General features: G+C 39.7%; 1 protein-coding gene across 2 annotated transcripts in view; it reads right to left on the bottom strand.

The window, feature by feature from the left end:
* MYOM2 (myomesin 2) overlaps positions 1–24,231 on the bottom strand; it is a 95,887-nt gene that overhangs the window by 40,741 nt on the left and 30,915 nt on the right. For both annotated transcript variants that reach the window (XM_076332905.1, XM_076332904.1), the window contains exons 10-16: positions 19,933–20,094; positions 17,867–18,008; positions 16,073–16,272; positions 14,878–14,931; positions 12,134–12,261; positions 8,929–9,112; positions 5,377–5,551 (exon numbers count right to left, since the gene is read on the bottom strand). In XM_076332905.1, the coding sequence (XP_076189020.1) occupies positions 5,377–5,551; positions 8,929–9,112; positions 12,134–12,261; positions 14,878–14,931; positions 16,073–16,272; positions 17,867–18,008; positions 19,933–20,094 (1,045 nt within the window). The remainder of the gene's footprint in view (positions 1–5,376; positions 5,552–8,928; positions 9,113–12,133; positions 12,262–14,877; positions 14,932–16,072; positions 16,273–17,866; positions 18,009–19,932; positions 20,095–24,231) is intronic.

The following is a 24,231-nucleotide window of genomic DNA, read 5'->3' as shown; positions in this document are numbered from 1 at the left end:
GCCCCAGGGCTGCTGCATGAACCATCTCCTCTTTAATTTGTTCTAAGGCTTCTCGTTGCTCAGGGCCCCATTTGAAATCGTTCTTCTTTTGGGTCACTTGATAGAGAGGGTTTACAATCAGACTGTAATTTGGAATATGCATTCTCCAAAAACCCACAACACCTAAGAAAGCTTGTGTTTCCTTTTTGCTAGTTGGTGGAGACATGGCTGTTATTTTGTTGATCACATCCATTGGGATCTGACAACGTCCATCTTGCCATTTTATTCCTAAAATCTGGATCTCCTGTGCAGGTCCCTTGACCTTACTTTGGTTTATGGCAAACCCGGCCTTCAGCAGGATTTGGACTATTTCCTTCCCTTTTTCAAAAACTTCTTCTGCTGTGTTGCCCCATATGACAATGTCATCAATGTATCGCAGGTGTTCTGGAGCCTCACCCTGTTCCAGTGCAGTCTGGATCAGTCCATGGCAAATGGTAGGGCTGTGTTTCCACCCCTGGGGCAGTCGGTTCCAGGTGTACTGAACGCTCCTCCAAGTGAAAGAAAATTGTGGCCTGCACCCTGCTGCCAAAGGGATTGAGAAAAACGCATTAGCAATATCAATTGTGGCATACCACTTGGCTGCCTTTGACTCCAGTTCGTATTGAAGTTCTAGCATGTCCGGCACGGCAACACTCAGCGGTGGCGTGACTTCATTTAGGCCACGATAGTCTACTGTTAGTCTCCACTCTCCATTAGACTTCCGCACTGGCCATATGGGACTGTTAAAGGGTGAGCAAGTCTTGCTGATCACTCCTTGGCTCTCCAGTCGATGAATCAGCTCATGAATGGGAATCAGGGAGTCTCGGTTGGTGCGATATTGCCGCCGGTGCACCGTGGTGGTAGTGATTGGCACCTGTTGGTCTTCAACCTTCAGCAACCCCACAACAGAGGGGTCCCCCGAGAGACCAGGCAAGGTGGACAGCTGTTTAATTTCTTTCGCCTCCAAGGCAGCTATACCAAAAGCCCACCGGTACCCTTTTGGGTCCTTGAAATACCCTCTCCTGAGGTAGTCTGTGCCAAGGATGCACGGAGCATCTGGGCCAGTCACAATGGGGTGCTTCTGCCACCCATTCCCAGTTAGACTCACTTCGGCCTCCAATACAGTCAGCTGGTGGGATCCCCCCATCACTCCAGAAATACAGATGGGTTCTGCCCCTTTATAGCTTGATGGCATTAGGGTACACTGTGCACCGGTGTCTACTAGAGCCTTATACTCCTGTGGGTCTGATGTGCCAGGCCACCAAATCCACACAGTCCAGTAAACCCGGTTGTCCCTTTCCTCCCCCTGGCTGGAGGCAGGGCCCCTCTAATCCTCATCACAGTACTCGTTTCTCACTTCTTGTACGTACGAGTCAGAAGTTTCTTCATTAAGATCAGGAGTAAGATCAGCCCTTCTACTCTGTCTGGGGAACTGCCCGCTGGAAACTGGAGCAGCAATTTTCCTGGAAGAACCTCTTTCTGTGATTGTTTTCCCTTGCAATTCACGTACCCGTGCCCCTAGGGCTGAGGTAGGTTTTCCATCCCACTTCCTCATGTCCTCTCCGTGGCCACGCAGGTAAAACCATAGGGTGCCCCATGGTGTGTACCCTTTATATTCTCTCTCTTGAGCAAAAGAACACTGACTCCTAATAGCCGAGATACTGGTCCGTACAGGTGAGGAGTAGGACCTATCCTCTCTGAATTGCTGGATCTCCCGGGACAGTTTCTCCACAGCCGAGACAAGGGAGGAAGAGAGATTTTCCTCATATTGCCGGAGTTGACTAGCCAATTCATCCTCTGTTTGTTCCTCTCCATCTTTCCAGGTCATCACTGCTAATGAATTGGCGTATGACGATGGTGCGCTCCTTATAAACTTCCGCCACATGGGTCGTGTGCACTTGACCTCATCTGGATCTTTGGATGGTTGTTCATTGTTCAGGTCATCAAAAAACACCTCCAGTACAGCTAATTCTCTCAGAAACTGGATACCCTTCTCCATGGTGGCCCACTTGCTTGGGCGACATATGACATCTTCCTTAAAGGGATACCTTGCCTTCACGCTTGACAAGAGTCGCCTCCAAAGGCTGAGGACTCGTGTCCCTTTTCCAATCGCTTTGTCAATGCCCCCTTCCCTAGAAAGGGATCCCAGCTGCTTGGCTTCCCTACCCTCTAATTCTAGGCTACTGGCTCCATTATCCCAGCATCGGAGCAGCCAGGTGACAATATGCTCACCTGGACGACGGCTGAAATCTTTTCGTATATCTCGCAGCTCACTCAGGGATAGAGATCGGGTGGTCACTGCCTCGTTTATGAGTTCTTCCTCTTCTTCCTCCCCCATCAGCGGCTGGCTCTCCTCCTGCTGTTCTTGTGATGGCACTTCTCCAGGGTAGTCTGCCTCATACACTTCTTCCTCCAGCCCCCTTTTAGAAGAAGCTTCTTCCTCCCTTACTAAACGAGCCGACTTCCGCTTCCAAGATTTCTTCTTGTGTACAGGGGCGACTGATACTGGCACAGGCTGGTTCTTTGGTTCAGCCACAGGGCGTGTTGCCCGGGTCCAAGTGGCCGCAGGGCCTGTCACCGGGGTCTGAGTGGCCACGGGGCCTGTTGCCAGAGTCTAAGTAACCGCAGTGCATGTCACCGGGGTCTGAGTGGCCACGGGGCCTGTCGCTAGCATTGGAGTGGCCGCAGGGCCTGTTGCTGGAGTCTGAGTAGCTGCAGAGCATGTTGCTGGAGTCGGAGTGGTCGCAGAGCATGTCGCCGGGGTCTGAGGGGCCACACGGTTTGTCGCTGGGGTCAGAGTGGCCGCAGGGTGTGTTGCCCGGGTCTGAGTGGCCACAGGGCGTGTCGTTTTACTGTCAGATCCAGAGACCTTCTCTTCCCTTTAAGGGTACTGAATGGTGTTGAACAGGGCTCGGTAGGCATGGGCCAGGCCCCAGCACGTTGCAATGAGCTGCATCTCTCTGGAGTTGCCAGGGTGACAGCATACTTTGTCCAAATATTCTACTAACTTTTCAGGATGCTGCACTTGCTCAGGGGTGAAGTTCCAAAACACTGGGGGTGCCCATTGGCCTAGGTACTTGCCCATCTTGTCCCACACACCCTGCCACTCATAACTATTCAGCCTTGGGGCAGATCTCTCAATGATATTCTTAAATTGCTTACCAACTTTAGACAAAACCGAAACAGTATTCCCAAGAAGTATTAATAGAAGTATCTTAACTGCCCAAGGATGTTCAAAATACTGAAAAGTTACTGTCATGAAGGAGGAGACATCATAGAAGAAGGTAGTGACACTGCCATTCTGTATTTCCTCCGTAAAAAAACTCTCAGAAAAGTCACTGTAATTGCTAGTTGTCTCCACGAAATGGTATCTGTGGTACAGTAACAGCTTCATTGTGAAACTTACATACCACACTAAGACCAAGGTCAATGTTCTAAAAACAAACCTCACAAGCGAGACATCACTATTCACTGCAGACCACAGCAAACTGCAAAAAACAACACCAATCTCTAACACATACAGCAAAAAAGGAGCACGATGCAGATTATACAAATCAATATCGAGAACAGAGAAACCAACATTGTGACCCACAACTATTAACAGATATAAGTTCCTTAATACACTCTGGTTAATCTGTTATTATCTCAAACCCTTTGTGCCCCATGTTGGGCGCCAAAAAGGACTGTCGTGGTTTAACCTCAGTCGGCAACTGAGCACCACGCAGCCGCTCGCTCACTCCCCCCCACCCGGTGGGATGGGGGAGAGAATCGGAAGAGTAAAAGTGAGAAAAACTCATGGGTTGAGATTAAAAACAGTTTAATAATTGAAATAAAATTATTATAATAATAATATGATAATAATAATAATAATACACAAAGCAAGTGATGCACAGTGCAATTGCTCACCACCTGCCGACCAATGCCCAGCCAGTCCCCGAGCAGCGGCCCCCCCCGGCCAGCTTTCCCCAGTTTATGTCCTGAGCGTGACGTCACATGGTATGGAATGTCCCTTTGGCCAGTTTGGCTGTGCCCCCTCCCAGCTTCTTGTGCACCTCCAGCCTTCTCAGTCGGTAGAGCATGGGAAGCTGAAAAGTGCTTGACTAGTGTAAGCACTGCTTAGCAACAACTAAAACATCAGTGCATTATCAACTTTGTTCTCATCCTAAATCCAAACCACAGCACTGTACCAGCTACTAGGAAGGAAATTAACTCTATCCCTGCCGAAACCAGGACAAATATATCCCCTCTGAACTTTGGCTTGCTAAATTCTAATCTATTCTGGGAAGGGACTATATTTTTCACTGTATTTTCAGTCACTATCAAAAATAGTTTTCAGTTTTGATCTGAGGTCCTAGGTAATTATTGTAGCAGATAGAATAGTCAGAACTATTCTATTGTAGGATATGTTCACATATGAACAAATGAAATGTTTTTCTTATTTTTGTGCTGTGCCAATCCCTTTGACCAAGAATTAGTCTCTACTTTTTCTTTGATCAAATTGCTTGACTACTTGATCAAAGGATTCAGCAGAATAAAAAGTCACTCAAAATTAATTAATAACTGACAAAATACACTAAACAACATGATGTGCTTGTTATATACCCATAAGAAAATATAAATTACACATCTAAACTTTGCATTTGGTGAGTGATTCCAATAAAAGTAAGCATGATTGTCATAAAGGAAATTACTTGAAGAATCACATAATGAAGTGTGATATTTTCAGGAGGGAGTAAGAAAGCATCAGAAATAGACAGGGCTAGTGTCATGACAAGGGAACTAGAAACAAGGGCTGCTGTCTTTTACCCATAGATGTAGCAGGTCAGGGAGCCCTGCACAGCAGTGTCAGCAGCAGAAGCACTTTCCCCACCACGTTTATAGCAGACGTGGCCTGCCCTTTTGCCCTGATGTCCATGGACTATAGGCTCCAGGAGGAAACACCCTGGAAAGCTTTTGAGTTACCTCTCCTTCTCATGCCCTTCCTCATGTACATCAGGTCTGTTTACTCCATAACATAGTTCAGACTTTAAGAAAGGCATTTATTTTATGCTTACTCATGTCCAAGACATACAGTATCATGTCTCTAGAATCTGCTTTTGTAACTCAAAGTCATGGAATAGACAAAAGATGCTTCTCTTTGGAGAAAAAAAAAACGGGGGGGGTGGAGGGGAGGGAGGCGGGAAGAGAAAGTCTGCCCTGCAATCTGAAAAGCTTAGCTCTGAGAGTCTGCAGACTGTTTTTCTTCACATTCAGTCAACGTTCACCTTCCATGATAACACCATTGCTTATCACATAAATTGGCTTAAACCTTTCCTACAGCTTTCAAACCTCCCCAAAATACAGAAGTATTGTCAATACCTGTTATATTTAATAGGTTTATGGTTACTAGGTTCCCAGTGATTTGATCCCACCACAGAATAGTCAATGTAGTAGCCATACAAATCCTCTTCATGTTTTGGTTTATCCCATTGAACTACAACTGATGTTTTTGTATTCCTTGTGGCCACTACCCGACCAGGTGCAGATGGGACAACTAAGAAAAAGAAAGAAAACATATACTATTATGAAATACATAAAAATAAAAGTAAGCTGAGGTAGATGCAACACAGCGTACTTTTATCATATTTAATCAGTACAGGTATGACTTCTACCATGTTAACATTGCTATATGATATATATTTTAGTATATTTGTTTCACTGTAAGTCTGGATACTTTTATATATGTGTGTATAAATATATTTATTTTTCTATTTGTTTACTTAGAGTAAACTTACTCTAAGTTATGAGGCTCCCTACCTGTCTGATTTTGTATAGGTTTTCTAAGGAGTGAGTTAAAGGAGTACATATTTTCAAATATCAGTGTGGATAAAGGCATACAGATATGAAAATATTCTCTCTCAAAATGTTCTCTCTCAAATAAGAGGTTTATGTATAGCTTATGTCCCTGTAGCACTACTGCATCAGTAAGAAATGCACATAAACTGTAGAGGTATAATATCATGAGTATTAAGAAATACTGCCTTCCAGTCAACTAATGACAACCCCAATTCAGAAAAGGCCAGCTTTTCAGGACAACTTTAAGCATATGTTTGAATGCTAAGTGTTTAGCTAAACTTAGCTAGATGGATTTCACAGAAGCATAGGAACATTGGTTGGAATGGATCTCTGGGGATCATCTAGTCCAACCTATCACTGAGAGTGGGATTATCACCAACACTAAACTGGATTGTCAGTCACGGGTTTGTCCGAGTCTTAAAAACTTCTGACAATGAAGATTTCACAGCTTCCCTGCACAACCTCAGCTTCCCTGCACAACCTCTTCCAGCATTGCACTCTTGCACCTTTTTCACTAAGAGAGTATGTCCAACCTGAATTTACTAAGCTACAGTTTGTGGCTGTTGCCTCTTTTTTTTTGTCATCTGGCATTGCTGAGAACAGTTTGGCACCATCATCTTTGTAAGTTGCCAAACTGAACAAGCCCAGCTACCTCCACCTCTTTTCACAGGTCACAACCTCTAGGCCCCTGGCCATCTTGGTTGCCATCCAGTGGACCTCTCCAGTTCCTCTACATCCATCCCTCTAGACTAAGGGAGCCAGAACTGGAGCCAATACTCCAGGATCAACCTCAGCACCACCAAGTAGAAGTGGATAAAGCTTCCTTCAATCTGTTGACTACAGTTCTCCCAATGTAGCATAGTACGCAGTTCACTTTACATGCAATGAAAGTTCATTGTTGGTTTATATTGATCTAAACATCCTGAATGTGCATAAATAGAACTAGAAACATCAAGATCTAAATGGAAAAAAAACTTAGTAAGGGCCAACACACAGTTTTTACACTATAAAATATCTAGCTGAAGCTTTCATAATATAAGGAACTAAGGCAGTGTCTCAGCCTTTCATGATAGGTTAAGAGAGGCATCTAGCACTTGCCTATTGAAGACATTTTAGTTTCCTCAGATTGATATATTGCTGGGAACTACAAGCAGCATGAAACAAAAGAAAGGCAGCATTTTTTTCATTTAGTCTTTCAATATCAAAATAAAAAATAATACTTACACACTATCGTACTTTATGCAGTAAGTCTGTAAGATCAAATGGGTTCAGTCTGAGATAAAGGTACGTACATTTAGGAGTTTATGTGTAAGTGTCGACAAGCACATGTTCTTAAGCTGCCATTATAGTCAAAGAGCTAGGGCTTAATTCAGTTAGCCAAACAAATTCATTTAGGGCCATTTTAGAGCATCCGAGACTTCTTCATGGAGCTGCCAGATATGACTCAGGAGATACTGAATACCTACATCCCTCTGAAATGGCAAACTGAAAGTATTTGAAAAGGTACTAGATGTCTGTTTGGCCAATTAAACTGAGCCTCTGAGCAGTGGTTGGTAGAGTCCTGAAAATTATTCATCTCACCCCAATGTAGACACTCTGTAGATGGGTGCCACGGGGCAACTTATGGCAACATCAGCCAATTTATCCTCCAGGCTCCAATTGCCACAGTGAGAGCAGAGACATCTAGAGCACCTGTAGATGCTTACATGGAAACACCTAAATTTAGATGTTAATCTCAAACTGAATACTCTTTTACCACTCAATTCAATTGCATAATATTAAGTGTCATTTTGGATGGCCTAGGGTACCCCATCCACCTTCTGGTTTCTGCTCAAGAGAGAAAGCTACCTATAATTCCTGTGTAATGATTGCCATCCCCATGAAGTTGTCTCAGCTACCCTCAGGAATGTCAAAAGGTGCTATGTGCAGGCAACTAAAAGGAGCCATGTGTGTCTGATGTATTTTAGCTCAGGTGGTAAACTCCATCTCTGAAAATGCTCCCACAGTTTCTCTTTAAAATAGCATCTTCTGCTTTCTGCTTTCAGTTATAGCTATGATTTATTCAGAACATCTTGCGTTAACACCTAGGGGATAGCCTATTTTCTGTACTAAGTGAAATAAATACAGTATTTTTCTTCCTTACCTTAGGGAATGTTGAATGGTTTAAATAATTTATATGCATTAATGAGACATCAAATCAAGAATACATAAAAGCAAAAGATGTTTTTATTTTATCATGTATAGTTACAAATCAAGCTAAAGGTGATGGATTATATTTTTTAAAATGATGGTAAACATTAAGAAGGCTATATCTATCAACATTTAGTGAACTATGGTATATCAGATACTGTAAATATTTCTTATAATTCTAACAAGTATACTAGTAAGATATGTGCTCTTAAGGTGACAGCTGTCAATACATGGAGCTGTTATATGTGACCTCTGCAAAACTGCAAGAGCAAATCAAATATTTGAGCAACAAGATGAATAACCACTCCCTAAATTTTCACTTGTGTTTTTCAATGTGGCCCCAAGATAAACACTTCATTTTCATTTGGAAAGTTACCACTGAATATGCAGATGTATCTTCCCCTATCCCTGAAATCTACTCATCTGCATGCCACAGGAACCCTGCACCAGCAGTAATTTGCAACTTAGAATACAAAGAAGGAAATGAAAGGCTACCTTATCTAGCTGAAACTGTAGGGAATTAAGTAGTATATTATTACCTGAGCCAGACAATATAATTATCTAAGTTAGCATTTAACCTGTATTATCCTGTTTTTTGAAAAGTCACATTAATAGAGCACTCTGAAGAATGAATAACTAAAATTAATTTAACTTTTTAATAATTATTGGTATCAGCAAGGAGACTTGTGATCATTAGGAAAATTTTGGAATGTTTCTAAAATTTAGCATCTTAGTCTTTTTTAAATCCTTCACAGTATTGAATGCATATCAATTTGATTACTATTATTGTAATTATACTAATCTAATTATAATGAGAGTTGTCTATTTCCATTTTGTAAAATATCAATTGTATTTAATATTAATGCCTTACAATTAATGCCTTACCAACAGTATCTTGTGGTTGGATAGGTTGTGTGATTTCAGATGGATCACTGATGCCATGCTTGTTTGCTGACAAGACTCGGAAAACATATGATTTTCCTTCTGCAAGGTCAAACACTGCATAGCGAGGAGATTTTACTGCAACCTGTGCATTGACTCTTTGCCAGCTTCCACTGCCAACCATGGACTACAAAAAAAAAAAAAAAAAAAAAAAAGCTGTGAATCACTTCTGTGAACTGTTAAAAAATGAACATATTGCTGTATTGCATCCTGTCATGAATTTATTTAAGACCTATAAGAGAAGGATCACTCTCAAATGCCTCACTTTAACATATGCAAATTCTCATAGCTCATGCATTCCATTACTCTACAAAAAGGTCTGAATACCTCATTGTCTCCCTGCCTGTCTAGACTTCAATATATGCACACTTGTACATACAGCTAGCCTTCAGTTAGGGCCATGACTGTCAACTGTGGTTGGTCCCAAAAGAATTAGTCTCCTGTCCTGCAAAATTCACTTAAACACCCAAAGGTTTGGTATAAAGCAAGCAAGTCCTCATTCAAATTCTGCAGAAAGCTAGGGAAGGGGATGTTACTTTACTCACTGCTTTATCTTTATGTATTCTGTTGAGTAATGTCCCTAAAAACATTCATCAAATGAAATAATTACTTTTGAATATTCTTAATGCAGCAGCTGAGCTAATCATCATGACAACTGCACACAGAAGAGAGCCAGCAAACCAGCACTCTGAGAGAAGTCTGCTGTCCATTAGGTTCCCCAGATAAACTGTTGACCCAAAACAAAAATTAGTTATGGAATCTTTCAACAATTTTAGAAAAACCCAAGTGCCCAATAAATAGCTTAAATAAAACTTCCTTCAAGTACAGAAAGATGCATACAAATTCAATGTTTATAAAATTTTGGAACAGTGAGTCCGGGAACAAAACCCGACAGACTATGAACTTCTTAGAGGAGGAACAGTGTTTCATGGGTGCTTGGAAACTACCCTGTATATAATGAGGCCTACTATAGATAAATAATAAAAATTTAAACAGCTGGAGCCCATATATCAAAATCTTTTTCATAGACACTGAACACACCTAAGTGTTCTCAACAGAAAAAAGAAATATCCGTTTTCTTCATAATAAAAAGATGGAAAATATGAAATAAACATTATTTTGCCATATATTTTACTTTCTGGCATGAAAAACATTAATTGTTGCATTTCATTTTCACAGAGGAAAGAATCAACATCACAGTTTATTCTGTAGTTCGATTTGATTTATCTGTTAAATAATGATTTTAAGGGAACATTGCTATACAGCATAGGCAACTCGTTTCCATTTTGTGTTTCTTGAAGCCTTTAAAAATTCATTTTTATTCTTCAGGACTGAGTCTTCTTTATTTGAAATAAATTAATTAGAAATTGTGATTTTCTAAATTAACAGATGACTATGGAAAGCAAAAAACAAACATTCACCTATGAACTGACCAAGCTATTCATATATAAAAGTTATTTATATGCAAAAAGATTTTAGATTCAGGTATTAATTAGTATAATGAACCTTTTTTTCTAATAATAGCTTTTTAGTCCTCATTCTCACTTTCCCTCAGTAAGTTTGGCATTTAATTAAGACTTGTTTGTTCATCATTGTCATTGCTCTGTACTGTTTCTGGACCTATGTAAAGTTATTTCTGTAAAACAAGCAGATACATATATTTTTCAATTCATACTTAGAGTGAAATTCAACTAACCAAGTGTAGGTGTTCACTCAATGGAAATCTACATCTGAGCATTTTATCTGGGCTATTTCTGCATATTCTGGAAACAGCAAGGTATTTTCGTGCCAAGAGTTGGTTCAAAATCCTTAAGTCAGTATGCTTGAAATTTATAGACAAGAGCAGTTGTACGCCACTGGGAATAAGTACAAGGAAGACATGCTATTTTATTGCATAGAAAGAAAACTAGATACTTATTTCTATGGAAATTTTCATTACTTCTTTTGAATGTGAAAGACAGAGTGGAAGAAATCATGTACGTGCTTGCTGGAAAATTTAACTAGTGACTGGACCTCACTTTACACCTATTGGTTCAACATCCAGCAGGTAGTGGATGATGAAAAATGCAGAGATGGGCTATAAAGGTCTTTTGAAGTGGAGATTTTTATGTTACTGAGAAGGAAAAGACAAGATCAGGGCTCCAAAAAGAGGAGTGATGTGAACAGAAAGATTGGCTGGGAAATGAACTTTGGAGGAATGTGCTGAACAGATGTGAGAAGAAGTTACCTGCATGGTAAGGGCCTGAGAAAAGGCTGTCACAATATTCAAGATGCAAATTGAATGTGTGGCAGTTTTATGGACAGTTTTAGTGTTTGTGGATCATAAGAGGGGGCATATGCTGAAGGCATAATTCATAAAAACTAAGTATAGCTTGGCATGTAAGAATTTTAGAGGTCAGGTATGAGGCCAAATTTACCTACTGGGGAAACTTTGTGCCAAGGAGGAACGACTATGACCTCTGGCGGTAATCCAACATACTCAGTTTAGAAACCTGGCTCAGGGACAGATGTATCTAAATCTTAGTAGCGTAGATGGGAGAAGAACAAACCTTCCCTACTGTGGTCACTGAAGTCCCCTGTCAAGTCAAAGGGAAGAGGAAGGCAGCCATGAAGACTACCAGGGAGCAGTGAACCTGAGACAGGCATCTGCTTCTCCGCTGACCTTACAGGGAATAAATTGGAAATGTCAGGGTATAGCAGAGGGTGCCGTAAGCCTGCAAAAAGGAAAGTGAGGATCAAATTATGAGTCACTGTTTATTCCTTGCTCTACCACAGGACTATCAGAAACTTCCCTTTAATACAGGCAGACTGCAAACTTCCAGTCTTGCCTGTAGGATTGCGAAATCTTAAGATGTTTCTTTTTCATTAAACCACCACCTTACACACGTAGCTTGTTCTCATTTTAGACAGCAGTAAGCAAATAACACAGTGGCATCCTTTTCCCTGGATGTTGACTTTCAATGCTCATTAAATCATGTAATAAGACATTTGATTGTCCATGCTTCTCTAACATCCCATTACCAAATCCTGCAAGACCTCAGAAAGTGTTAGTTTTGTCATTCATTCTGTAGTTCTAAAAATGAGTTGAATGTAATTGCACACAGCAATGAAACACCTTACAGCTGAATGCCACTGTACAGTACAATACCTTCTCAATGAAATATGTCAGTGGCTCCCTGCCACGGGGAACAGGTGGATCCCAGCTGAGTACAACATATGTTTTGCTGATTTCTGAAGCATGTACATTGGTGGGAGCGCCTGGAATCTGAATATCGCCTGGAAGAGTAATAAACGTAGCGAGTGTTAAACAGCAGATTAACCCCTGGGTCAGCACTTATCCTACAGCTCATCTTTCTGAACTCCCACCCTGTAGTGCAATGCTTAGCTATTAGGGGCTATGATATCATCTGTGCAGTTCACTTGTTCACTTCAATTAAATTTTGAGAAATGAAGCATCAGTATTAAAAGTTAGTTATTTACTTTTTCAGTAAAAGTTAAATATGCCCCCTGAAAACCTGTGCATTTGTCACACTTTTTTTCTTTGATCACATTTGAATTACTTCTATCTGCTGGGCAGAATGCCTTGGAAAAAACCTACTCATTATATGCAAATAAGAGATATTTTTTCATCAAAGACGCAAGTCCAAAGAGTTATTACAAGAAATTACACTAGAAGAAGATATCTGGAAAGGAAGTACAGTAAGGAGAAAGGCAGCTTAAAACAAAGCAGAAAGCAGAAAGGAAGAAGAACCTATTAGCAATGTATCCTGTAACGTGATGGTATTACCAGGCATATAGTCTAAAGCACTTCTAAAAACTGTGGATCAGAGACATAAAAATATGTCACCAGCCCTCTGGTAACTCCACCGGTTGGTGTGGCGTGATCGAACTCCTCTCCCCACTCACCCTGCAGGGTTACTAGGAACATGAGGCAGGACCTGCGTACCCTGGGCCAGGCTAGAGGAAATCAGCGTGGGCAGTTGTGGTCACGCTCACCCACCGCAGCACGAGAAGAAGACGGTTTCACTATGCGAGGGATTACAATGGTGTAAAACAGCACTAGATAGGAGAGGCTTGGACCTATGATGGACAGCTTCAGGCATAGCTACACAGCCCTGAAGAAACTTCCTCTTGGTAATAGGTCATAAATAGCAACTCAGCAGAAACCTACAAATATTTTATCTTTTATGGCTTGCAATAGAGAAAGCAAAAAGTTTCATTCTTTTAAGGTACATTTTGACACTTCTCAGGCTAGCGAGGAGCATATATCCTCTAAATGCTCAGGGTTTGACATTAAAAGAGAGAAAAATGTTTCAATAATAATCTCTAAATCACAGAAGTGATGTTTTAACAGTTTATAAACATCTGTAGAACCAACCAGGCTCAAAATGTACACTGAAGTTATGTTTCCCAATCAAAACCAGACTTTTTAAAAAGTAAACTGACATATCCAAAGAAAATTTATTTTCCCTCAATGCTTTCTATGTTTGATTTCCTACAGATACACTTATTCTTTAAGAAAGGCACATGAATCAGCTGAGTTTAAGACAAAATTGCCAACATACAGTCAAGAAAATTACAATAATCCTTCACAGCATAATGCATAAAGTCAAAAGGTTTCCAATTGGTTTCACATAACTAAATCTCAACATGTTTTCTTACATACTTGAAAAACCCAAAGCTGACATAATTTGTAATGATGTAACATGATGGTACAGCCTGCTCTCTCAGAATGGAAGGTCATCCGGCACCAAAAAGGAAATCCATTTGTGATCTATGAGATCACTTTTTCAGAAATGGTCTCCAATCTTGCAGATGAAAGTAATGATCTATACAAACAATGGTATTTGGATATTCATACTCCTTCATTAAATACGCACCTTCATGAAACAGAAATCCAAATATCATTATTCGTGCTTACACCAGTGTGGCCGTTTAACATTTCCAATCATTCTCAGGCAATCCTGAGAGCAGGAGTATGTTCTTGGAAGTCAAACAAGTAAGACAAATGTATTCTGATCCTATAATGTGATCCTGATCTTATAATATCCATATCAATTCATTTAGGGTACCATTGTAAAAATAGAGAAACTTCATCTGTCCCACTTGTGCACTGGAGAAAACATTTAATGTCTGATTCTCCTTCGAACTACACCTGTCCTCAGGTGGTTTTTCTTTTACTATGTTACTATTTGAGTTATATCTTTATAACCTTGTGGAAGAGAGTAGGCAGAGGGGTTTTTTTACTACTTAGCCATTATAGTTAACATTTTTGACAGTTTAAGTGAAAAGATCATTATCCAAGCCCCCCAAAAAATCACTACATAGAGAAACAACCAAAGACAGAAGAAATTCAGGCTTTATCTCAAAAGGTGGCAGTGATCTCTCCAGTTCTCCTGAGGAAAAACAATATTTAGTGTATAACCTTAACCTTAAGAACAACCTCTCTATTCAGCCAGATATATTAATTAAAGAATTGGGATGGATTGCATAAGTTTTTATGAAAATGGAAATAACTTGCTCAGATCATCAAATTTCAGTCTAAAAGCTATATTTAGTTCCCAGAAGGATAGGAGTAAGGGAAATGTGTGTGCTCAAATGCAATGTTCAGCTGTTTAAACTCAACTTAGCACTAGCCAAAGCAAAAAGGTGAGGAAATGCTGTCAACACATAATGAAAATAGTGCTGTTGCGGGTGTGATGTTCTCTGTCCTTTTAGACCTCACCTTTAACTTGTGTTCTCTCAGCCTTGCAAGCCAGAATATTTGGCTTTATTTATTATTATAAAGAGTTTACTCACTAGGTGGATTTCTTTTCAAGCTATGTTTCTAATTATAATGCTAAATTCCTAGCATATAAACAGATGGACTGAAATCATAGAAATGCTACATACCTTCAAGGTCATCCTTACTGATCACAATCTTTCGCCCTTCATCCACATGAATAGCTGTTAATCAAAATATGCAATTAGTTTCTTGAACCAGTTTAATATATTTACAAATTTTGTAAATTATTGTTCATCAGCTGTTCAAAAGCCTGTATACCTCTATTTCTATCACCCTGTTATGAAATCTTTCCACAGATGGAGTCAACTCAAAGTCATACAGTGCTTCATTCACTTTCACAGGAAAACAGAGCATGATAAGACAGTACTAAAAAGCAAGAATTATACTCACAGTAGAGTGATTAGTAAACAATTATATCATGAATTGGACTTTTGTTATAGGAATTAATCATAAAGCTAATGGAAACGTAGTATATTCAACTCAAATTTTACAAGCAACATTGGGGCAGTGCTCTGTAGTCTTCATAATGAGTTTAATTCCCATCTGAGTAAAAGGAGCACACAAAACAGAAGGTGTGCAAGTACATGATATACAGAATCTGCACAGGGGTTTAGGACAAGGCTAAATCAATAAAACTACTCCCCAGAGAAAGCCGGCTTACTCTATCCATGGAGAAGCTTTCATAAGGCTCCTTTGCAGTCTGCAGTGGCCTTAAGCACAAGACCAGCTTTCGAAAGCGCTTGTTCATTAGATTGACTTTTTCTATCTGCCAGAAAAGTCACAATGTCAGAGACCCCCCAACCTGTAGCATAGGGACTTTGTGCCAGTACTGGTGCTCCACTGAGAAAAAAAGTTGTGGAAAAATACAACAGTCTGTGGGCCGGTGAATTCATATGACAATTTTTATTTTTTCTTTAACTAAAACAGACATATTCAATAGCTTTTGCAAAAGTTACTACCAGCAAACATAGAAGTTTATGGGATCTGAGGACCCATCTCCCAGTGCAAAAGATACAAGCTTCCAGGGCATGTTAGCTCTTTTGAAAACATTGCTCCTTGTGACAATGAATGTCTATATTTAAAACTAAGCAAAACCAGCTATAATTGAGGTGGAGTCCCCAGGTCCTGCCAAATTGTCTGTATGGACCTTGCCATGCCAACTACATCCCCCACCTTGAAATTAGTGGGATATTCAATCGAAAGAAGAAATAAAATCTGGTCTTTAGGTTAACTAAGAAAACAGAATCTGAACAAAAAAAAAGATCAAATATTCAACATCTGTTTCAGCCTTGCATAACCTACTTTGTGTCCTCTCCAGGTCAACAGGGTCAAGAGCTGCAACTGGTTCAGAGACTCGAGAAGGCCTGCTAATGCCAGCACTGTTCACTGCTCTCACACGGAATATGTAAGACCGTCCCTCGTAAAGACCAGTCACAGGATACTTGCAGATTTTTACAGGCGCATCATTGCATTGGACCCAGTTTTCCAAACCTACTTCACATCTTGGAGTAGCAGAAGACAACATTTATCAGTATCATCCCACAATAAATATACACCATCCTACACACATCAAGTCAGAATCACAGAAGTCATCCTCACTAAGTCACCATACACCTCATTATTGAAAGTCACACACTTTATACACTCCTCTGATCAGACAACTAATTCCCACCTTGCTCATATTTATTCATAATGCAATTGCAAAGGTCATTTTTCTTGCATGGTTTTTGGCCTTTTCAACTCTCTGCTTCCCTTCCATTTGGTTCTCTTCCTTGTCATCTAAAGAACAAGTTATTCACTTTTATTTTTAACATGCATCTCCACAGAACATGCTGAAATTGCAACATTCACCTAATCTTTTCCATCTCTCTCTTGTCATATTTTTAAGCAAGCATCTTTGTGCTTTTCCCTCCACCAATGGTTGGGCCACAGAGTGTAGGAGTCATCAAGCAGCAGAGTGATGTCCTCATACTGTCTTCTTTGTGTGTACACATCTGTTTTGTGTCCTACTACTATAAACTTTTGTGGAGAAGTCTGCCTTTTGCCCTGACAGTACCAGGAAAAATAGGGTCATGATCAAGGGTTCCTTGGTGCTGCAGTAATCCAAGCAAAATGTCAAAAGGCACAGCTGACTAGATTATACACAAAATAGGTTAAATACTCCCATGATCTGTGCACTGCACAAATTGGATATAAATGGTAGAGTCCCCAGGGCTTAAGTTAATTTCCTTATACTGACTGCCATTCATAAGCCAACATTCTCCAGCAATTCCTAAACAGTTGTCTCTGAACTAGACCAAATTACAGGGTAGCAAATAGCAATGAGCTGCAAATGTTGATTTTAAGTGTAGAGCAGTATACATTATGAAATCATTTCAGTAATGTGTTTGCTGACTGTTTCAAACGCTAAGGATCAGATGTTCTGCTCTGGCTACAAGGGGCAAGCATGCACTTCAGTGGAAGAGACATGCAAAATAGCACTTGGATCCCCTGATCCTGGGCTGCCTGCACTGAGCTGAAACCCCAGCAAAGTGCAAAGCAGACTGGAGGAGAGAGGACTGCCATTCTGATTTAAACTACCAGCTCCTGTGAACCCATGCCTTGAGCTCCTGGTGTACCACAGTTAAGGCAGAAATAAAAAGATAATGTAATAATTCCTAGATTTCAGCTTTTGCAGTATACAGATTAAAGAGACTAAATCTAATTCAAGATGCCCATGGATTCTGGCTTCTATAAATTCAATATTGCCAGGGCTCATTCTCTGATTTGGCCACATCCATACTATTGAATATTTTTAGTGTCTGATAAAGTGTGGCTGCCTGCAAATGATTACTGGGAATGGCCCCTGGCCCTTGCTAACTCCCAGACTGTGCCCAGAATTGCCTGGGAAGGTACTAGATCATCTGTGCTAAAAGTTTGACAGGGAACAATCTAGTAATTTAACACAGTAGGCAACTGAGTTCCAGTGCCTACGGTCTGTAAAAATATATCTAAAGAACCCATGTATTGAAGGATATAATGATAATCTTTTTTTTCTTCAGTATATAAATGTTTTTGTCAATGAACAAAATTAAATAAATGCCAATGTTTACATACTTGTCAACAAAATATCCAATGACTGGGCTCTCACTAGTTGTGTTTGGTGGTTTCCAGGTAACAATAACATAGTCTCTGTTAGCATCATGGCATTTAACATCCATCGGCGCCCCTGGTGCTCCTGCGATCAGTGCATCAGCATCTGGACCACAAATAAAAATAAATCAGTTTTGACCCTGACTCCTCTGAAATCTACCACAAAGACAAAAGGGAAGATTTGCAGTTTACTGTGCTATTTGTTTATATGAATGGGAGCCCAAAGATTTGGTTACACATTAATTCGCTGCACTAATGAATCAGGCCCATAATGTCTGTATCTCCATATAGCTAAAAATGTTCAAAGATATTTTTGAGGGCAGAAAAGCAGTTTAGGCATCAAACACCCATTACTTTTCACGAGAATTAAAAGCCCGACTACCCCTTGTGTTTTTGATGCTCTTTCCCACTGAAAGCTGTAGCTCAGTGGGTTACTGATCAGACAAAGCTACTCAGTAAAGAACATGTAGCTGAGGAAAATAAATCTCTTAAGGAATAAAAAATTTGCAAACTCCTGGTACATTTCTAAGGCTACTTTTTATTTAAAGTCTTACAATACCAACAGGGATAAGTAATCAATGTTCCACCATTAAGGTACCCTTCTGTTGCTTCATTTTGAGAGGTGTTGAGTGATGTAGACCCACAAGTCCTAATGAAGTCTCCTAACAGGTAAAGTTCTCTCCCTTCAAAGAAAGGTTTCTATAATACAAAAACATCCTGTATAGAGTATAAATTTATAGAGTGTAATCTCAGTCAGTTGTGAGGTGGCTGGTGCTCAGTATCAGATCATAGCCTACATGAAAAGAGGCAAGAAGAAGGCCAACAGAGGACACTAGAGACCCAGAGGATATAGCTCAAGTCCAGGGTCCTGTGCATGTAAAGGTATCAGACATAGTATAAAATGGACAATAGAGGTACCTAAAATTGACCCACCACTACAACAAAAACTTCTAGGAAAGTTATTATACATTAGTGGGCCTTTTTCACCTGGGTGTTTTCTTTCTTAGAAGGTAATTGGGAAATAGAAAGCTTCAGCAAATTGTTTCCAATGAGATCAGGGTGGCAGAGTGGCTTGTTCAGGACATATTGCAAAACTGATGAAGCTCTTGCACTAGTCCTGTGAGGAAGATGGATCTCAACCCCCTGAAAAAACATTTATGTCCCTCTACCCCACACAGACTGCCTGGATGACACTTCTGCAAGACACATACGTTCCAAAACATTTTCAAGAAGAACAAGGTTCAAAATTAATACAGCTCCAATGGCTTCACTGGGGCTGCTCCAGTTTGCCACCATCAAGGATGTTGTCCAATGTATTTAAGAGAGTTAAAGAACTGCTCAGCCAGAGATATTTTCAGCTTTCAATGAAAAAATAAAAAAGTGAAAACTAAGTTCTGCTCACAGGTGCACGTGGAAGCTCATTCTCACTTTACTGAGAGCTGTGCATGCAAATGTGAGGGAAAATTCTGACCTTTATTCTATTTTAATGCATTTACCTCCTTTTATCTATGTCCCTTGTGAAAACTGTATTTCTTCAGTGAGCTAATTTCTAATTTTGCTTCTTTTCTCTGATTATTGAGATGACTATGACTGGTATAGTGGCGGGAATATTTCTTTTGCTTTCTCCTGTGCCTCCTCCTAAGGCCCAGCACAGGATGAGTGAATGCCCAATAAAGCTCATTCCCAGTTGGCAATCTCTAGAGCTAAAACCATCAAAGTGAGGACTGGTAGTATGCAAAGATGTTTATTTCCTACCAGGCAAGGAAAGGACAAGCTGTTTCTTCACAAGAATGATTTCTCCAGTTCTTCAGGAAAGAAAATGTCCTCGGGAGCATGCTCCTCTTGAAGCTCCCCATTCATGTAAGGTGACTGTTTTTTCTAGCACAGACTACTATGTAAATCAAATGACTACGAAATACCACAAAGCTGGATTTCTTTTGTACTTCAGTCAATACATGGGGTTGTTTAATAAAACTAATCTTTCAACTGTTCTTTTTAATTTCTCCCCAAGAAATAGATGAAAAGTTTACCTCTGACAAACAGGTATGCACTGTATTCGCTTACTCCACCTTTTGTAACCATGCGCAGGGTGTATAAACCTTCATCATCTTTGTTCAGATGGGTAAAGGACAGAGCTGCCTGGCCTTCTCCAAAATACAGCTTCGTCCACTTGGAGTCCTTTATCAGCACATCTGGAAGAGAAGACCCATCAGACACGTTACTATGCTGGCCAGAACAACCTACATCCTAGTGCAGCTCTGTGCTAATCAGGGGCACAAACTAACCTTTATGCCAGCTTTATTCAGAGTGATGGTGTTTTGATGCTAAGAAAACTCTACAGAGAGTAAGCTGCGTCTCTCTAAACTTATTTCATCAGTGAATTTTAGAGAATATGAGGTCTCAGACTACCCTATGCAGTGCCAACAACAGCATTTCCATCACTATAATTTTTAATACACTGACAGAGAAAAATATCATCCGCATTTCAAAACAATGACATGAAAACCTGCCATACCCTGTAATGAATGCAGGGTGGAACTTTGTTTCATTTTTAATAAGTTTTGCTACCTGTTCAGGTCAAATGTCAGATTATTCAATTTCTTCCTCCAAGTTTAAAGACCAGATTTTGGTTTAATCTGAAGACTGCTATAAATACACACCAAATTTAAATCTTCAAGGCATGCCTGTGGAGCAGTGAATAAAATTAAATTTGAATCTCTCACAGGTGAGAGGTGGTGACCCATGATTAATGCAAATTAATCTGATTGCCTAGGGAAACCAGAGCAAAAGAATGAGCAGGATATTTTATGCTAGCCAAGGGACTTTCTCATATCACCCTTTTTAATAATTGATTGGATTATTTTTGATTTTTAACTCCCTAAGGCCTATTGCATACTAATTTATTGTAATCAATGCAGCAGAACTGTATTTAAAGGAGCTGAATATAGATGTTTATTATTCTATTGCTTAAATACACTTTGGAGCAGACACTCAAACAATTGCAAAGGAATCAGTTTTCCCACCTACCAGCTGAATTGCATAAGAAGGTATAAAAAACTGACACACATTCAGGTAATAAAGCATATGGAAGACACACGCTACTAAAACTTACAACAGTAAATTACATAATCACCTAAGCATACAATTGTTTTCTGAGAAACGTACAAAGTAAATTCAGTCACATTCCTTCCCATTAGATCTTTAATCATGAGATCCTTACCTAGAAAATCTGTATGTCCCCTTTCTGTCATGCATGTCACAATGGTACTGAGACTTTGCGTAGAGAGACATGAAGTACTTTAAATTAAATCAGAAAATGTCTTCACCTAGAAACTTTAACCAATGCATGAGTTCTGTGGAAAATCCTGAAGAAAAAACAACGTTGAGTGACCAGCACCTCTGAAAAGCAGGTCACTTATTTAGACTCCAAGCTTGAGTGGAATCGTGGACACTCTGGTTTAAATATATAGAAACTGTAGGCAAGTCTGTATTGTTTATTAAGGTCAGAATCATCCATTTCCACCCTTTATGTGTATCTGAGACCAGAAACTGTGGAGGCAGTCATGTTTGGTAAGAGCAGAAAAACTTTTCTCCTTCACACAAGCCCAAAGACCCACCAGATCCCCTAAGAAAGCAGGAGCTCTCTTTTTTAATACAGTCTGGATGGATGACTTTCTAGACAAGCCAAGAAGAACAGTAAATTTTGGAGGCCACAAACATATTCAGAAGTTCTAATAGAGCAGGTATTCATGCACCTGCCATGACAATAATATTGCAATTACAGGGTCTCACTACTGCACTCAAATTCCCAGTTGATTGATGTGTTGTGCTCTGTCACTTCTCCCAGAATTTACCAAAGAATGAACCTGCGGGAAACTAACCCTCGGAGGCAGTGTGACTCAAGCCTCACATTCTGTTTTCAGTATATGAGAGAATTTTCCTAAAACATTACTCTGCTGAAAATTCATATGAAGAGTGGCAAATTACTATATACTGAAGCTTCTTTTCATCATGTATTTTGCTCTGCTGAAGTTTCAGCTAAATTCTGCAGTCCATGATTTTTCCCTCTGTATTCAATTATTCTGTTCTAAATTACAGTTTAAATGGCTTCAGAATGCTGGTGCATATAGCTTTATAATGTTTATATTACATTAGAGATCAATAACAGAAAGCTCCTGTAACCAGCTTAACTCATATCCAGATTAGATATACATTCCTGAAGTATTATTTTTATTTAGTTCTTTCAGTATCTTAAATTGTTCTAAGTGGGCCATGAATTATAGACATAATATTCATGTTTGTCAAATCCCAAATCACTTTAGAGGGTTTGATTCAGCTGACTTATATGTCCCTAGAAGTCTAGTAGACATCCTCAATAAGGTTCACTTGCATGAAACTTATTAATGCTGGATAAACACATATTTCTCTTGTGTATAATTATTAGAAGTAAATCATACGTATCCATCTCAGGGCTTTACTTGTTATTATTTGATTAACACAAACTGAAAAATTTTAGGAAAAATACAGTTTGTCTTAGTGCAAGACTAGAATTAAGTATTAACTCTCAAAAAAACCAGAACATCTAAAGCACATGAAGTTGAACAAATTATTAACCTTCTCATTGTTTACATTTATGCATTGCCTCCAGCTGTCAAGAGACTCAACACAGGGAACTGTAGCACATAGCAAAGGTTCATAGTGCATGAATTCCTGCTGTGTTTGGGAACAAGTTCTGCCAGCTAATGCACCTGTACACCTCTTGGAAATATTGTGATCCATGTATGTGCAACGAAGGACAAATCTAAGCTTGTTTGTGTCATCTTATTTCCTGCAACATAAGTAGAATAATGGGATGAAAGCCTATTTGACTCACTAGCAAAAACCTATTGGCTTCAAAGAGACCAAGTTTTCATCTCAGGTTTTCACAGGGAAGGTAAACTTAAGTCGAATAAGGGGGAAAACAAAGAGCATAATATTGTTACATATCAAGAGGGAATTATCTTGGCATTATGAAGGGTTAAACTGAAAGGGCTATAAGCTTTTGTTCACTTATCCATAGTGAAAGAACAATTCATGTTGGATGAAAAGTGGAACAATATGGGGCATCCCTTGAAAATTAACAGTTCGTCATAGCTGCAGTTCCAAACTCAAAATTTCAGAGGTTTGGCACCTTGAGAAACTGGGCCCGGTAGGAGACAAAGTAAAGATACCATTGAAACTGATGGCTCACCTCAGAGTGAGGTGAGCAATTACTTACAGTGATTACAAATCCCTGTACACTTCAGTGGGAACAGAATCTGGGTTCAAGGATGAGCCTTAGATTTTAGGTTATTCATCAAACAAAAAAGCCATTTTTATTATTTCATATCTTTTGTTTTAATAACAACTAGTAGTTCCGTCACAATGAAGTATCCACAGTGATAGACAAATAGGAATGAAAGAGTAAGTAGCGGCCCATTCCCTGAAGGGTCAGATGCGAATCTATGTAAAACTATGAAGTACATGAAACAAAAGGCATAACTAGCAGCAGTAAAAGCATCCTTTTTCTGATTTTCCTAATCCTGAATTTTCTTGACTGCCTTATTAATCTTACTGTCACCTCTTAGTTTATGCACCACATTTTGTCAGCTATGGGAATTTCTGCCAGCTTGCCTGGGACCAGTCCAAACACCAATCTTGGGAGTCCGCCATTCTCAGTGTGGTCCCTTTGGGGAAAGGTGTCACCATTCACAAATAACCAAGTCTTTCCTTAAATCCTCAGGCAGAATATTTACTTTAGAATCCTACACAGAGATTGTGGTTGGTGAAAAGTGGTGAGCTAAATATCTACAATAGCCTGCTATCCGTAAAACTTTAAGTAGTTAGTTTTATGTTTCAAGACCTTTTTTTGGTGCAGTGAACAAACACTACTCATGCAGGGTTTGTGTACCATCCACCAGAGTATATGACATGCTTCAGTGATGTTATTTTCAGTACTTCCAGTTAAGACCACTTCGCTTGGCATAGCATAGTTTTTCACTGACAAAAGAGGCAAGGAAAGCAAGCTACGAACACGGCACTTAAACAGCAGAGCAAAGGCGTGTGTTTCAGGCCTGGCTCCTGTAAGTATTTCTGAACTACACATTAAATTGATTTTAATATAAAATTCACAATAAATACTGGAGTGAGATGGAAGTGGAGGCCCACGCCCACCCCTCAGTGTTTCAAACTTTAATTTACTGCTCTGTGAGTACCCTTCAGCTCAGTTATTCAATTATAGATCATGGCCAAATCTAGGAATTGAGTTTGGATCTCCACCTAGTCAGTAAATTTTCTAACTATTGTGTTAT

The sequence above is a fragment of the Aptenodytes patagonicus genome, chromosome 3 (genome assembly GCF_965638725.1).
Source record: "Aptenodytes patagonicus chromosome 3, bAptPat1.pri.cur, whole genome shotgun sequence".
Lineage (NCBI taxonomy): Eukaryota > Metazoa > Chordata > Aves > Sphenisciformes > Spheniscidae > Aptenodytes > Aptenodytes patagonicus.
This window is presented reverse-complemented; position numbering and strand designations above follow the sequence as displayed.